The sequence below is a fragment of the Falco rusticolus genome, chromosome 8 (assembly GCF_015220075.1).
Source record: "Falco rusticolus isolate bFalRus1 chromosome 8, bFalRus1.pri, whole genome shotgun sequence".
NCBI lineage: Eukaryota > Metazoa > Chordata > Aves > Falconiformes > Falconidae > Falco > Falco rusticolus.
In genome coordinates, this window is record NC_051194.1 from 53290402 (window position 1) to 53308493 (window position 18092).

The 18092-nt window shown below is 41.0% G+C and overlaps 1 protein-coding gene across 1 annotated transcript in view; it reads right to left on the reverse strand.

Moving 5' to 3' along the window:
• Positions 1–312: 312 nt before the first annotated feature.
• ZNF804A (zinc finger protein 804A) overlaps positions 313–18092 on the reverse strand; it is a 152815-nt gene continuing 135035 nt past the window's right edge. Inside the window, exons 3-4 of the mRNA XM_037398626.1 lie at positions 6471–6601; positions 313–4076 (exon numbers count right to left, since the gene is read on the reverse strand). Of these exons, the coding sequence (XP_037254523.1) occupies positions 788–4076; positions 6471–6601 (3420 nt within the window). The 3' untranslated portion in view covers positions 313–787. The remainder of the gene's footprint in view (positions 4077–6470; positions 6602–18092) is intronic.

Consider the following 18092-nt stretch of genomic DNA (forward strand, 5'->3'; position numbering starts at 1 on the left):
CCATCACTGATGTTATTTTTGTTACCTTGTCTTTTTTGGTTTAGAACAAAAGGGATTAGCTCCAACAGTCAGCAGTTCATGCGCATACTACAAGTAGGCAAAATTTGTCACGGTGACATCAAACCGTTAACATGAACACATCTATTACCCTTTCTCTCCTGTTCGGTAAGACAGCTGCCCTCAAGGTATTAGCCTCTGAGCCTCCCTGATAAATCACTGATGTATAGGAAACCTGATTATCCCAACACAGCAGGAGCAGAAGATGCTATTCAGCTGCAGAAGAACATGGAAGAACAACATCCATGAGGCTTATAATGAAAGATTTTTTATATACTTAAGTAGTTAACAAAAATTTATTGCAAGAGATAGTTTGTCACTAGATTTACAGTTTCGGAGAACATAGTACAAAACATAGTGCATCAGCTTTGTCTAAACATTAAATAGGTGCAAATACACAAAGATAAAAACCAAAAATGAATACTTTACAACATAAGTTATAGAACTATAAATATATCTTATATACATTATACATATTCTAAGACATGATTTTCACTTTATATACAGAGAGAGTTCATATTAGTATCAGACTATTCAGTGCTTTAGTTATAGTACAGGTCTGACCTTCGCATGAATGTTTGCATCGTTACACTTACAGTAAATGCCTCCCAAGGAATAATGAATCTTAATCAGTATATTTCTCAGGACCATTTTGCAAAGCCGAGGGGACTGCAGAAACAGCAGGACCATTTAGCTGAAGACTCCTTCCCCCATCCCCAAAAAACCTGTCTTAGAAGAGAGGCTGCAGAGGAATGACGGCCGGGTGCGGGGACAGCAGGGATGGGAAGACAGTGTGTGGCAGCGGGGGAAACGCCAGCTGGGTTGGGTGCAGGACCGAGGGCGGCAGCAGCGGCAAATGCGGCGGGGCGACAAAAGCTGCGTGGCCCCCCGGGCAAAGCCGCGGTCCTACTGGTAGATGAGGTAAAGGTGCTCTGGAAAGAGCCGGGACCTGCGAGAGGAACTGCTGGTGGGGCTGGAGAACCTTCAGCGTACTGGCGGCAGCGTGCTGCTGTAGGATAGTGTGATGGATGGTGGTTACGGAGGTAGAACACAGCGGCGGCTGCAAGGGTAAGGGCTGCAGCGGGGAATTTGGGGGCTGCATTGCTGGGGGAGGGAAGGTGAACTTCACTTTGCTGGCCAGCATGTTTGGCGGCACGATCTGCTGATACGCCTCGGATGGGAGATCTTTAAATTTTTCATGGTTATCTGGAGGGAATATCAGCGTCTGATCGGGCAGGGCAAAGGGGGCTATTAACTGCTCAGTAGTTAGAAAGGTGTGATTGTTTACATGTGCTTCTTTGAATGGCAAGGGTGGCGGGCTGCTAAATATGCCAGGATTACACTGTACCCATTCACTGGTCATCTCATTTATTTTCTCATGCGGTAGAGACTCAGCCAATTCATAATGGCAAAGATAGGATTTAGGAGGAACTTGTTCCAAATGTCTCTTAGGGAGGGGAACTTTGTAACGAGCTTGATTTTCACAGCTGTTGACGTTTTCTTTTTTCTTTTCATCCTGCAGAACATCCTGTGTGCTGGCAGCTGCCGGAGCACTGTGCCCAGGAACAGAAGCAGCAGAACCTGTGACGATGTCAGAAAATGTACTTGGAGCGCTCTGCATCGCTGCACATGGCATCAGTTTGTCATTTTCCAGCATGTGTGAACTATCTGTTTCTAGAGGTGACTTGCTTTCCTCCAGCTGCATTGTTTCATCCGTATCTTTTGCATGATCAGCTTTGGGATCCACGTCAGTTTCCTCTAGACTGGCTTGAGTCAAGAAGTCCCCCAAAATATTTAATGCAGAATTTGCAGAATTTTCTTTGGAAGGTCTGGAGGTCTCACTTCTTGTGTTCCTGTCAAGGTATACGTGATGAATTCTAGTTTTTCTTCTTCTGCGTTTCCCTTTTGCCTTGTGATGCGTACCTGAAGTATGCGCTTGCCTTAGATATTCCTCTGATAACGCCTGTCCATATGAGCTTTCCTCCGACGAAGAGGAATAGGTATGCTGTCTCCGCTTGCGATGGGATTTTTCAGGTTCCTCTGTCAGAACATTGTAACCTCTCTTTATGGACTGGTTGTGACTCGGACTCTTCTCCTCACTGCATTGTCCTAAACATTTATGCTCTGGGCTACAGCTTGACCTCCTGACTTTCCAGCTACAACATGTTTTAGAGTACCTTAAGCTGTGCCTCCTAGAACGCGGAGCCAGCTGCTCTGCCTGTCTCCCAGAACTTGCTTTGCTCTTTCTGTGTGGTCGTTTACAACCATGGTGTTGGCCACTATTTTTTGCACTCCAAATATCACACAAGCCTCGGTCCCCGTGTACATGATCTGATGCAGACGTGACTCTCTTATAACTACTTTCAGTGCCAAGCTTTTGATGCGACTGCTGTATCTCTCCTGTAGCTAGCCAGATATTCCCCGCAACTTGTCCGCACTTATCTGGATCAGTTTGGAGGTGCTGATGCTTATTTTCATCTCTGTAACTAATTTCTTTTTCAGTCACTGAGGACATCTCCATTTCTGCTGCTGTTGTGTCCCCACAGTGATGATGATGACAATGACATAGTTTTCTTCTCCTTTTCCGTTTTCTACTTTTGTGAAGCCATTTTTCATGGCTTTCTTTGATCCAGACTTTGTTATATTTCTCATCTATCACAGTGTTTTGTCGCAAGTAGTTTTTAGAAATGTGGTACTTTTCTATTTTTCTAATCCTGAATGACTCATCCAAGGACACTTTATTTTGATTTTTTGCAAGATCACAATTTCTGACAAGGGGAACATCACTTATGAGGGGTATTGTATAGTTGCACACATTTTTATTCATTTCTGTTTCATAATCACCACACTCTGAAGTAGGTTTATTTGTAAAATCCGAGACTAAGCTATCGTTGGATTCAGTTTTATGGTGCAGATGAGGTATGCTTGGCTGATGCTTGGGCTTTTCTTGGCTGTCACTTGCTCTAGATGACTTGAAATCAAAATACAAAGGATTACAGCTATAAGAAATCGATGGGTCTGTACTCGTGTAAGTTAACATTTCTGTTGGCCACTGAAGAATATTTGATCCATGTTTGCTACGAACAGGAACAAAGGGTTCACAAGGTCTCTTGCGCATGTCCTGTTTGCTTTGTGGCGTTCCGCTACTGCTTTCTTCAGATGGTGATGGAACTAATATGTCTGCCCCCAGCTTTTGTATTTCAGTTTCAGTTGTGGATGAATCACTGTTCCTGTCTTTATCATTTTCCTCCGCAACATCCTGCAGAGATGAACAATCCTCTACAACCGCTTGTGCAAGAGCCCTGTTTGCCTGCAGCTCGTAACCGCTGCAGTCCAGGGGCAGGACCTCAGCACTCTCTGCAACCGCTGGCACCGTTTGGTCCGCAAAGTCTGCTGGACTTACATCAATACCACAGCCATCCATGTCCGAGGACATCAGCTGCTTTGAATGGGACACAGAAGGAGATAATATGGGACTCTCTAGCACCCTGGTTTCTTCACTGGCCAGCTCTTTTGACTCCTGAGCTTCAGGAGCTTCTGCTGTGTCGATGCATTTTTCCACCAGTGGGTGAAAACAGTCGTGTTTCTCCTCAGGGCACAGGACTGTTTCTGCCACTGAAGGGGACTGAAGGTTACACGCTCCTGGAACAAACCTACTTCTCCTGCTCAATCCACGTTCCAGAGATGTTTCATCATTATATTCATAGAAAACAGCAGCTGAAGACTCCAGTTTGACTGCTGCTTTCTTAGGAAAAGCAAAAGAGAACCCAACCCTATGTCCTTGAGCTCCTTGAACCTGATCTCCACGTTTGTTAGCATCAGATTTATTACTACATGCATTTCCAGGAGAAGAAGAAATAACAGAAGCAATGTCTTTACAATTCTGCGCATCATGCATTAAAGTACAGCTGAAATCCTGTTTGTCAGCAGAATCTACAGCAGCACTTTGTGGGATATCATTGCAATGATCTCGCACAGTCACTGTAGTGGACTTGAACATAGGGCCACTGCCAGGAGCGCTAGGAAGGAAAACAAAACTCAGTCAGCATCTTTCAGAGAACGGCAGACAGAAATACAGAGTTACATCAGTACCTATGATTTTTTTTTTTTTTTTAAAGAAAGAGGAAGAATCTGTGGATACGTAGATTTAGAATAAGAAAAAAATGTCATCTTGTATAAGATCCATTGACTAGTATTAAAAAAAAAAAAAAAAAAGAAGAGTAAATATATTTTGCCCCCAGTTTCTTTGTGTGAAGTTATCAGCTGAAGGGCTAATAACCCTACAAGGTAGTTCACTTTCCCAAGACATACTGGCTGGCCTAATAACAGATTGTGTATCTCCCTAGAAATCCTGCTTCTCCTCCCAGTAGACCACTGTGGTTACAACACTATTACCGCAAATAGCAGAGGTTTTACATTCCTTTGTGCTACAAAGTATTTTAAACCAGAGAGCACCTCACAGACCGCTTCCCTCTTAGCCATCACCCCAGTGACTGCTGCTCTGCCCACGGGCGGTCACCCAGCAGCTCCCATCCTATTTGTGTTCACAGACCAAACCCTTGCAATCTCAGCAATTTCTTTCATGGAAAAATAATACCAGGGGGAGTAATTCAGCTGACAGTAGTGCAGTAAGTGATTCATCCCTCTTGAGAAAAAATTTATCACTGTCTACTTCTGTTCTTCAGTTCATGTCCTCTTCCCATCTGTTCTATCTGACTTAATAGGAAGTAAAGAGAAGAGTAAAAACTGTTTAAGCTGCCAATTTTCCAGGATCCACAGGAACTGCTCAGCACTAGGAGTAATGGAGTTACGTTACAACAGTATTTTTTTTGTTGTTGTTTTAACCAAATTATTGTGTGCTACAGTGCAGAGCAATACTAGATGATGGGTCACTTGGAAAACTTGCAAGTGTCATTTAAGACCCCAAGAAGTGCTGAGATAAAGAATGACAAACTTGATCTATTTGGTTTAGAAATTAAGGTAGAGGTTTTACAAGAAAGGAATTCCTCAAGAGATTTCCTGTCTTGTAGAGTTCTTCATAAATTTAAAATATATATTAAAAATCGCACACAAATCCTTTCTTTAACAGAATAAAATTTTGACTTCTACAAAGGCAACCTAGGAAATACCAGTCTAAAAAATCCCGTGTGTCTGTCTATATCACACTTCTAAGCATGCAAAGTGGTAGTAAAAAGCAATTCTTAAATAGAGAAATAAAGCTCAGAGATAAATTCTCCTTTGGGAACTAGAAGACTACTAAAAAAATGAACAAACCAAACCCAAAACAGAATCAACAAAACTCCACAAAATCTGGGCTTCACTAGCATGGAAAAAGGGAAACACTAAGCTCCTCTTTCTCCTGAAATATGCTAAACTCAGATTTTGGAGTATATTTAAGGGGAATATATCTAATATCCTCAAGTATTAAATTTGGACAGTTAAAACACTAATAGAGGAGAAAGTGTCTCGATAAGAGTTATCAAAAAATGATTAAAAAAACCCCCAAAACTAGGTGTAATTTTGCTCATGTCAAACAGATCTCACAACATTCATGTCCCATCCACCTACTTAGACTGTTTCAGCACGCTGCCCACCATCCGAACTACAGAGAAAGAGACTATTACTGAACAAGAGCATCAGCTTGTTTAGATTTCTCTGTTTACATCTGGTGAGAAAAAGGCTAGATAAAAAGAAAACATTTGCACTTGAGCATCTACTTTTTCACTTTTTTCCCCATAGATTCCACTGTGAAAAGGTGGTATGTATATTTTCACTGGCTTGTCAGTATCATAAACGTATCATATTTAGGTGAGAATATAGTCACCACTAGCAAGCTCAATATTAATTTAAACAGTATGTGCAGATGCACCACTAAAATGTATGATGAGCAAGGAGTCACTTTTGCGGAGGGAGGTAAACACTGCTGAGCTGGGGAAAAGGAACACTTAACTTTTAATATAAAAAAATGCCATTATTGAAATTTAAAACTAGATTTCTGGAAGCTTTCCCAGGCGAGCAGTTTGAAACCTAAATCACAGAGATCTGTTACATCCTAGAAAGACTGACTGTATTCCTCGCCTCATCAATGAAGCAGTGTCAGCCTGTAAATGCATGACCTAGTTCACTCAGCTTTCAACCAATGTGCCTGGTTTTATGAAATATATATGAAACACATCTTTTTTTTAAACTAAAAATACATGTCACTTTAGCTTCACTGAAAAAGCAACGTTAAACATTCATTTCTGCACATAGTGTGAATCAAGTTACTGTACACATACTGCTTCAAAAATGCCATAAACACGCATGTGGGGCTCCAGCCGAGAGACTCCAATTGCCTTGTGCCCCACAGCACCAATTAAGAGTGGAGGGCTTATTTTAAAGTATTTTTAATGTTTCAGCAGCTATGCACTTACCACGTTCTCTCCTTCCTTAGCTCAGCTAGCTTATGCAAACGTTGAAGGGCTTTTTCCTGTTTCCTTTCATCTTTTCGTGACTTAGATGCTACATTTCGAGCAAACTCCCTCTGTTTCAGTTCCTTCAGTCTCTGCAAGAAATAGTCATATAATGCACACAAAAACCCCAGGGATGCTAAACATGACAGTTACTTTCTGGTAAGCACTCATGGCACAAGTTATTTTCAGACCTAACCAAAGTGACCCATTCAATAAATTTATACATTTCAAGTGAATAACCAAAATACACAGAGATGCTAGAGACAGGTTAGCCAGGTTAGAGATAATGTAAAAAATTTTACCGTAGCTTTTGTAGTTAATGTAGACCACCCTCAGCAGGATGACATAATGTTCATCCAGAATTTTGCTTAAGAACCTTCTCTACAGCCTGATTGCTCTTTGAGACAATAATAAAAAATCATGAGACCACCCCAGGTATTTTTCTGCAAAGTTGCTCTGCAGCCTGTTGACCCCGCAGCCAGCATTAAATCTTGGGGTTTTCTGCCCAAGATGCTGGGCATAGCATTTGTCACCGCTGAACCCCCGGAGAAGCCTGTCAGCCCTTTTCTCCAGCTTACCAGGGTCTCTCCAGACCTGCCCTACCATGTTATCAGCATGGTATCACCTGCAAAGCTCCCAAGAGCGCGCTGTCCTGCCATCCAGCTCATTACTAGAGACGTTAAAAGGGTCCTGTCCCAGCGAGGATCCCCAATGGCCAGAGAAGTCTTGTATTTTGAAATGGGAAAATCTGCCCTTTGAAGGAGCTTATCTTCTGCTCTTGCTGGTGTCTGATGCTGCAGTTAAGCAGACACTAAGCTTTGATCCAGCACCACATCGGATTTCATCTCCAGCCTGTTTCTTTTTGGGGGAAATTAAAATGCAGAGCTCTGACCCTCCACACCAAAAGGAGATTCCAGGGTTTTTTTTGTATCACAGGACAAATACGCAGAGACTTCTCTAATCATTCATGTCAGTGAAAAGTATTCCGGTAGGTCCCAACGCCCATCAGTCCCCGATATGGCTCACAGTCAGGTGACATCATTTTGTAAGACTGTAACCTCACGATTCTGGGGAGGACCCAGTAACCTGCCACTGTTTTAGTGGCCAAGGGCTAATGGCTGGCCATGAATAGGGGCCACGTGGGTTTGTAAAAGCAGTAATTCTAACTCCAAATTGTCTGAGGGATATCTAGAGCTTTTCTTATCCCTGGTGGCGCATAATACACATGGAAATAGAGTTTGCAGAACTCTATCAGCACTGTTCTCCTGCTCCTTCTCAATTTTTTATTTCACCCCTATCATGATTTTTTTTTTCCTATTCACAGAAAAATAACCCCCCATATACTATCATTCACTTCTTCACTGAGAGGGTGGTCAGTCACTGGAACTGGCTCCTGAGGGAAGTGGCCACAGCACCCTGTCTGCCAGAGTTGAAGGAGAGTCTGGACGATGCTTTTTGGTCATATGGTTTAGTTTTAGGTAGTCCTGCGCACAGGACTAGATGATCCTTATGGGTCCTTTCCAACTTGACATACTTTGTGACTCTATGATTCATTTACACACTTTCTTTGCCATTTCAGGTGATGCTAGTGCTACCTTGGCAGTCCATTTAATGCCAAGAAACATGTATGTACAAACCTGCTGAGAAAGCAAACAAACAGTTGCGGAAAAATGAGCACCACTCTCTATTTTCAATTTTTACATTTTTTTCAAATAACTGGACACCCTTGATAGATACAGAAAAATAATCTGAAATGTAATCACCTCTTCTACCATTTATATTTTCTAGATAGAGTTATCAAAATTTGTTTTATTGTACTAATACAGTGCAACGTTATAAACACAATCAAAACTGGATGTACAGCGACTTTTTTCCAAGAAAAAAGGCTTGAAATGTGAAGCACCTTTGTAGAACGTTTTTTACCCCATGCGTTCCTGTTTTACTAAAGACCCTGCTTCCCACCAGCCACTCATGAAACCTGAAATATTTCATTTCATAGGTGACTTCTGAGTACTCAGAACACAAGAGAAGGGATAAAGTTTGCTCCTTCCCCTCCCCACCTCCAGCCCATGGCATTTGAAGAGAGGATTTCATTCCATTTTGTGGAGCTCAATAATTTTTCAGGTCTTTTCCCCCTCCAATGCATAAAGAAAAGAAGTATGTGATAAAGCAAGAGAAGAAAAGAGAGATAAAAGGGTGCCTTTTTCACAAGGTTAAAAAGGAGAAGCTGAGGTATATACAAATCCATAATCACCCTCCAGCAGCAGCACTTTACTGTAATTACCATAATGATTATAATTAGCGTTTTGATTCTGACCAGATTTTGACCCCTTTAGTCTTAACTGCTGAAAGTTAGTGGGACTCCGCGCCATCAGGAGTGCCAAGCTAATGTGACTCCATGGTTCAGGGTGCAAGTAAGGTCTCACTCACAGCGAATAGGGGCAATGCTGTTAAAGGAATTTCTACCTGACCTTGGAGGCACGAAGATGGGTTTCATGCCTGTCATTGCCAAGTAAACATCATTCTACCCATCAGAGCCTCCCGTCAGTTCGATCAGTCATTATCTGTTTAGTATGTACCAGATCTGGTACAGAAGAACCGTTCACAATTTTTAATTAAATTGTTCTTCTTGATTGCTACAAGTAGGTGTCACACAATCAACGTGTGAGACAGAGGAGACCGGCAGAAGTTTTGTGTGCACAGCCATCATGTCGAACTGCCTGCTCTTCTCTTCTGGAGAACTACTTGTTCCCAAGCTACCCTTCTGTCAGACCTCCTGTCAAACACACCTCCCTTTGCCTGTACAGAAAACCGGTCTTAGCAGAATATGAACTAGTTATACAACGCGGATGGGTTTTTCTTCTTACAACTGCTGTCTGAGTCTTTTTCATGGACAGCTTTAACGATCTATAAGGATTATACCTCAGTAACTCCTGAGGTCTTTATTCGGCAAATACATATGTACAAGTGGAACTTTTCTTAGTTGTAAGCCACAAAACTTGCACCTAGTGCAAGCTGTTTTGAGGCCTGCTTGGGCAGTTTCCAAAAAATACTGTTTCATACACATAAAAGGTCATCTCAGTGAGAAAATGTGTGTCCCTTTTTGATACTGTAGTTATTTTCTGTATTTTCTCTTTATTTAGCCATCTGATAAGCTATCACTTGCACTTCCTTACTGCACTTTGTCATGCGAGTGGTTGCTAGCACTGCATTTATGTTGCCCTATACATGATTTTGTTGGTTTTGCTTCTATTATGCAAATTAAAATGAAACATTACCCAATTATACGCAAAATTATTACACCCGATTATATGTAAAATACCATTGGTCCATGCATTCTGAGTATCATGAGACCTTCCCCCAAATGCTGTTCAAAGTAAATGGCAGTAATAAAAAACCAAGTGTGCTTTATTCTTAAAAAGCATCTTTTCCTTAATGTTTTTATGCCTTTCCATGTGGCAGAGGTATTCACTAATGCTAACTTCTATAGTTAGTTTAACGCCTGTTATGTTTGTTTGTTTCTACGGATCAGTAAGCAAATAATTAGAAGGCAGTCATACAGTATTTATGTACGATTCCCTTCTGTATTTTGCTCTGCTTACAAACCAGCTCAAAACATATAAGTCCTAGCAAGTAGAATTCAACAAACAGTTCACAATGAATAATTAAATGGCATTTCTCCAAGAAAACTAAATGCCTTCATGATTATCCTGATACGCTGTATTGCCACTTTGAACAGGCTGAGCATGGACCATCATCGGTTTGCAAATTACTTCCCCAAACGTGGAGCACTGGGAAGCCTCACCCTGACCCTCCAGCCTTGCAATGGGATTCTGACATTGGCTTGCTTTCGCTTGGGCACAAGCTGAATTATTTTAACAAATCTAACTGTAACACTGGGCCTGAAGCAGAAATATTCCACTTATTTCTAACAAACTCAGCCAGGAATCTTACTGCAGGCCCATTATATCATGCTGAGCTGAGGTATGCAACTCCAGACGAAAAAGAAGACTTCACCAGCTCCCACACAACTATGCATGGATGAAACTATTCATTGAGAAGACCACATGAGGTCCAAACTCAGGTGTGGTATTTCACTCAGAGGCATACAGCTCAGGTGTCCCCAGGCTTGCTGTGGAAGACACTCACCAAAAAAATCAAAGAAATCCTAACTGGACTTCCAACAGGACTCCATTTCTGGTTACTTCACCTATGTCTTCACTTCTCCATTTTCCACATTAGACAATTAATTTCAGCATGCCGCTTCTCAAAAAGCTCACGATGACTTTTCTAATTCTCCCTGCATTTTATAATACAGGAACCACAAGCCCAGATCCTGCTGCTGGAGCCAGCTGCCTGAAGACCTCTGTGGATCAAAGCATCTCGAAAGACATTACGGCATTAAGTGCACTTCTTACATTACTACTACAAGCCTTCTGCCACCTGGCAAAGTAGTTGTTGGTTTTGTTTTGTTTTTTAACTCATGATTTAAGCACTTGTAACAACAGCACTTCAAACTAATAGGTCTTCAAAACAGAGAAGACATTAATTAATAAATATACCCAGGACACCAAAAGCACGTAAAGGCTTAATAGTGTACCTGAATACCATGATACCAGGTCATAAAATGTGTGTGTGGGGGGAAAACAAACAACCCAGCCTCAAGTAATTTTATCGCTTGAAACGTATCATCTAATGTTATCAGAACTGACTCTGAAGAATAACAGTGAAACTTTTCATACAGTTTATGAAACGGAAGGGGAAATCATAACTAGCATCAGCATTGACACAGCCTCTCTGTATGGCCTTAGTAACTCATGTAAAAAACAGTCATTCCTCCCCAGCACAAAGGCACCCTCTAAGGACTGCTTATTCAGAGAGGCTTTCATAGACCACCTGTGCAAAGCTTATCTCCCTAGTCTAGGAACAACTTTAACAGGGTCAAGAACCAGCGGGAACAGTTCTAACAACAGCAGGAGCCAGAAAAATGTCTATCGGGGGATTTCAGGGAAATGCAGTTCAGGTATTACTATGTTAATTTGCTTTTGCCCTTAGATTAACAATTAAATTACATGGACTTTTATGATGCTGAAAATATGTAGACCATAAATTCATTTTCTGATCAATGGATGTAAAAAATTACAGAGCTTAACAGCCATGACATCAAATTTTGCTGCTTTATTGTCTTTTTCTTTTACCAGAAAAAATAACTGTATTGTCAGTAGCCACTGAGTCATGAATGTATGCGATTATTAGCCTTTAAAAATAACTCATCAAAATAAAACTTCCTTTTCTTACTCTGTAATTTTGAAATATTCGAAGCTGCAGCACAAATAGCATGAGCAGGTTGCTACAGCCCTTTGTATGCTGAGCACTAAAATATCAAGTGTTTGTGTTATACCTCAAAATTTTGGTCGTAGCTCTTTTTCAAGTTAGTTGCTTCTGAAAGATCGAATACAGCAGAGCCACAGCTGATGTGGGAACTTTTGAGAAAGTAGATGAGTGATCAGGGAAAGAGGCCAGGGTATATTTCAGCCCTATAGCTTTACGTTACATTAAGAGAACCGACATACTGTCACACCTATACCACACAGCAGAAAATGCAGCGGCTGCTTAACTGGCACAAGGACTTTGAAACTGTAAAGGGAGGTGAAGCTAAAAGCAGTAATGGAGTCAAATTTCCAAATTGCCCACGTCGGCAGAGGGAGGACGAGCATCAGTCTCTGTTTTGGCAAACAACCTGCCAGACCAGGAGAACAAGGCACAGGTCTCCTCCTACTCTAGCCTCCAGCAACAGCAGCATTAGGCTGAGACTGTGAAGACATGGGATATTCGGTCCTACAGGTGTGTTCTAAATCCAGCATAAGCTTCCCCAGTCTGTAACTCCATTTGCACCCTGAAAGGAGCTGGAAGTCCACTGCAGCTCCCTCCTGCCCTTCAAAAATTTGCTGATAACCTAAACATGGGGAACACAGGTTGGTAGTTCAGCGATGCTGTGGAGGTGACACAAAAGTGGCATTTGGATTTATTCAGAATAAATCAAATATCTCCTCTCTCTAAATCCGTATATGAGATAAAACATATTGTAATTGTTAATAAAGAGGGGTTGGGGGCTTGAATTCAGTTTCTTTTTTAAAGAACTTGATTACTGCTTAATACGGGGATTAAATAAGAGTACTTCTTAGCTGCTGCCGATTCTTCTAGAAGCTGTGCGTGCTCCCCTTTCTCTGAATACTACATGACTACTGTTGATACACTGTCACATAACTGAGATGGTTTATTGCTTCTTTATGTGAATTATGGTACGACAAACAGAGCAACAACGTGCTCATTAGATAAACACTTGTCACATGAAACCAGTTTTGTATACCTTCACAAAGAGGCTTGAGCTTAATCAAAAATAAATAATAACAGAATAGATCAGAGCTCCTGTAAACACTCAAATGGGGAATGCATCATGCTATTTAAAGCAGAAAACATTGCTTACTAAGATGTAAAATACACCTTCTCTGGTGGTTTCTGTGAGCACATATATTGTAATGTTCTGCGACTGGAGCCTCCACCACTTAGCACAGCACAAAAGGGCAGCATCTCTTCACTTGTGCTCTGGTCTGCAATTCCACATATTTTCCATGACCATATCTTTTATATTATTTAAAAAAAAAGAACAAACAACCCTTTGTAAAGACTACAGAAGAACTTAAAACTCCAAGAAACAAATAGTGTAATACAAGAAGAACTTACCCTGTTAATGCTATAGTCCTTCTCTAGCAAAGTCAAACAAGGCAAGTTACTTCCAGAGAAAGGAGAAATGTCAAGATTTCTCAACGGAATTAGTAACTCAACCACTCAAATAAGCAGACTAAGGAAGAAATCAATAGACAACAATTTTTTTTCATGCTTCCAGTATGGAATTAATTACTACAATATGTTCCTGTAATAGAAGAGGAAAAGGGGGAAATTTTCACAGCAGCCTACAACTGCTTGACGGGAACTGCACAGCAGATGAGAGTCACTTGTTGCTAGCGGTGGGGAAAAGTGCCTGCTAGGGCAGTGCCGCACTGGAACACGTTACCCAGGGGGGCTGTGGAATCTCAAAGCCCTACAGAAATTCAAGGCATGGCTGAAAAAAGCCCCATCTTCCTTGATGATCTCATGTTGGTGAGCCGCTAGCTCCTTCCAACCACCATTTTTACGATTTCCATCTTACACAGTGAGTTATCCCATCGGCACACTTTGTCAGTGTACAGGCTACACTGGCCACTTGCTTTGGTTTTGAGAGGCCTTTAATAAATAACGTTGAGGTATTGCTGAAGTAGGAATAACTTTCAGTTTGTTGCAAGTTATAAGCTGCTTCTAACTGCCTCTGCTTATAGCTGTATGTATCTCACTTTAAGTTTCAAAACTTAAGCTTTTTTTAAAAAATTGAGAGCTCCACCGATTTGCAACAGAACCCCATTTTATGTGATTAGATATTAAGCTCTACAGATAACAAGGAACATGCAGGTTGTGAATAATCTGTTCCTCTCCTATTTCCACCACAAACCACAGCCATACTCTCCTGACAGTCTTTTAATATTAGAAGAAATCTAACATACGCAGATATAGATATATGCAGGATTTTAAAATAGCGAGTCCTTGGAGCCCATGAGATTGCTGAATAGATAGATACAGTTGAAGTGAAACTGCTCTTTCTCCAGCACTGTCAAGAGCATCAACCCAGACTGGGGAGAAAGTGGGGATTAAGAGGAACAGAAGGTTGGGATTGTTTTACCTGCCAGTCATGGGCCCAAAGGAGGTGGGTGACGAGCAGGTGAGATTCTTCATGATGTGGGCGATTTTGATTAACTTTAAATGAAGACATATAACATTCAGAAACAACTATAACTTGCTCATAAGCACACCTGAGCAATACACAGCAGTTCAGTCTGTTGTGTAGTCTGCAGAAAAGAACTGTTGAACCAGCCTTTATATTCAGGTCCTACAAATATATATTCAATACATGTATTATGTTATACAACTGAAAATTCACAATGGTCTTTTCTACTTTTGTAATATAAAACTTGAAATTATCATTAAATATAAATAAGTTTTTGAGACTACTTCAGACTCGCATATGAAGCATTTTTCTTGTAAAGTGTGTTTGAGTTCAGATAGATCTTCCCATGTGCGTTCACAGGGAAAAAAATAATGAAACGAGCTTAAAATGAAAACCAAACCCAAATGAAAACATTATTGTTTTCCAAATCATGGGGAAAATCAGAATATTAAATATTTTGCACACTTGCACCTGTAATATACATGAAAGCTAGTGGTTGTCTTTGGTGAAGATCTTAATAATTACTCTTGATTAGGTGACTGCAAAAGAAATATGCTGAAGCAATAGCAGGAAAAATCAATCCTTCTCAGCTTTCTATTCTTTTTAACGCTTTTCCTTCAGAAATTATCTGCCAGAAACAAACACATACTTCATTATATGATGATTAATGCCCTTCCCAGCACAATAAGCCTCATGTTTCATTTGACATCATTCCAGTGCCTGCGCATCTTCTGCTCTTTTCCAGTATCCTCTGTTGCAGGATTCAGATAGCATTATGGCTTACAATTGAACAAGGCTCCAGGACTTTAACAAGTAACAGGTTACAGAGCATAAATTAAGAGTCTTGTTGATTTCGTTTGAAGATAATTACATTTTTGGAAGTTCACTAAATGGCCGCAGCATTGCCATTGTGCAAAAAACCTTGTTTCAAGCCTACAGAATTGCTGAGCACTGCATACTGAATATTTCACTGCGATAGCTACTAACCACGTGTGTAACAACAGCCTGATCTTATTGCAAGCTGTAGGATATTTTTTTGTTAGCTTCAGCAAAAATCAGCTGAATACTCCATAAATATTAAGGCCAAGACCGAAGAAAACAGCATAGACATACAGAATTAGCATCTCACCTATCAAATTAGTTTTACCAGATAATGAAAAGAACATAAAGCTGACACACACTTGTGCATCTGGAAAGTGGTTACATATGCTAGTCTCTAATTTAAAGTTATCTGTTTTAATGATCCTAGGCCTAATTCCGCTTCTCTTGAAGTCAATGGAGAAACTCCTGCTGAGCTCAGGGAGAGCAGAGGTTTTAAATTCACCATGGAAATTTTCAGCAGCGCTTAAGGAAGCTTCTTCAGTCACAAAGATTAAAGACAAGACCGGTACACGTCACCTCTTTAAGGATCACTTTACCTTTGCACCCACTCCTGCACCGTTTAGGATTCTGATTCAAAAAGAACATATGCAACATTGTAAATCCTGTCAAGAAATGATTATTCATAGGACTGTTAGAGAAACAGGCAATGCTGTAGGGAAAAGAACTCAGCTCCACACTGCTGGGAAAACGCAGGTGGCCGTAAGCGTGGGGCTGCCCTCAGAGGCCACAGCTCCTCTTGCTGCTCCAGGGGGAACAACCCAGCATGGACCATTTCAGACATCATGTGCCACTCCCTGGTCCCACAGAATTATCCACCACTTTCACTCCAACAGTGAAATTTAAGCATCCAGAATAATCTGTCTGAGCATAGCATATACAAGATTTTCAAGTTTGACAGTTCTGCTGCAACCAAAACAGTGATACAGGGAGGCACTTCCTCCTGGTATTTTCAGGTGGGCACCAGTCACTGAGATCTAAACATAGATGAGTGCTTCACTCTCTGGCCAGTTACAATTTCCCATGCATCAATAACAAAGAGCTCCACAACATCCCACCTAAACTCTATCTGGAAGCTTTAAGCTATTGGGAAAATCCGCATTTGAGCTGCATTCATCTTCCATAAATCATTTCACAGGAGCAACGACTTCCTCACCAAGAACTCCTTTCACAGAAAGGTCACCTCTACATCTCTTTGCAGAGGGAAAATTGGATTTCTCTTCTGAATGACTTTCCAGTGGGAGACAATAAGGCCACAAAATGGATAGCTCCATAAACACACAAGTGTTGGATGGCTCAGCAGTTAACGTTGTCTTCTGCTCATTTTGGAGACTGTTTTGCTGTTTTCTGCATGAATAATGTACTTGGCAGCTCTGAGTTCTTCGAGACTTCATCCAACAACTCTTCACTCCCGTGCCCTCCAACACCTACCAGCGTCTGTCGTTACCTACCAGCTTTTCACCTTGGTCAAGATGGTTCACTGAAGTTCTCTTCAGTGGAATCATGCTGCTATTCTGATCTTTCCTCCTCCTTCCTTACTGAAGGAGGACACGATGCCCTTTCTACAAGCATGTTAAAAACTGCAAGCGGAAATTTTTAGTCTATGTTTACTGTTTTAACCTCCTTGGTCATTGACATTCTTAGGAAAGACTGCCACAGAAACAAACCCGCCAAATCTTAAATCTTTCCAGCCTCCACAATATGCACTATGACTGAAAATGAGGAATTAATATTTACAGTCAGGTCGCCTAAATGTTATTTTCTGTAATCTTTGAAGGATACGCTAGTAACTGTGATAGGCTGAAGGAGATACATGAATTCTCTCAAAGGAAGCTCTTTATTTTAATTCTTTATGTCAGAGTTAAATCACAATCCCCTTCTCACACCAGTTTTATATTGGATCAGTCAGCCGTTCAAAGCCTCTGCTCTCAAATTGCTTCTCATCGGCAGGATCTGGTCCTTGCCAGCGATTATCCCAGGACCATGACAAGCTTCTTTAAAATATGTATCAATTTGACCAATAAAAATTGAGATAAGAATAGGCCTTTGCTAATTTTGACACATATGTCTCAGCCACAGCTAACTGGCACAGACAAAATCTGAGTTATCCTTAAGCCAACCTTTAATACTAACCACACAGACTGCTCTGAGAAAAACACAAGACTGCAGAAAAAAATATTAAATATGAAGTATGCATCTTGCAAGGCAAAATGAAAACTGTAACCTGGCATTATTCTTTCATTTTCACCTATGCAGATGAAGTGTGTTGTAAAGTAACTCTGGTAACATCCTGGTGACTTTACCACAAATAGCAGTCGTTGGTAGCCAGCAGTCAGGAGAGCACGTGTCTGCACTGTGTGTGTCTTCTACTGCATCCTTGCTTTTGCTGACTGAAATATAAGTAACTGTACAGCAAGGATGTATGTGTCACCACATTACACTAATAAAATATTACTTAAGTTATCAGTAAACCACAGCTTGGTGGCTGCTGAGGGAAACCAGCACTGCAACAGAGACCCCAATAGGACAAGCACGAGATCATAGCAGAGGCCTTGAAGGTGCAAGGAATGGGATGACAGCAGGATCCCAGCACGATAAACAAGTCATTAGTGTTCAGTTACTGCTTGCTAAAGGAATGAAACTTTAAAATATGGATAAAAGTGAGTTTAGGGATAAAAGGAAATTAAGAAGTATCCAACATATGTAAAACATACTATATGTAGCAAATTTGACTAAAATATAGTGAACCACCGAAGAAAGAGCAAATAAGCGAGGCACATATTTGTGCTAGTAAATACATAGAAATGACCCCAAATGAACCTCAGAGTGACCAGAAGGAAGCCATCAACATTAACTTCACCTTCCTCCTGGTAAAAAGGAGGAGG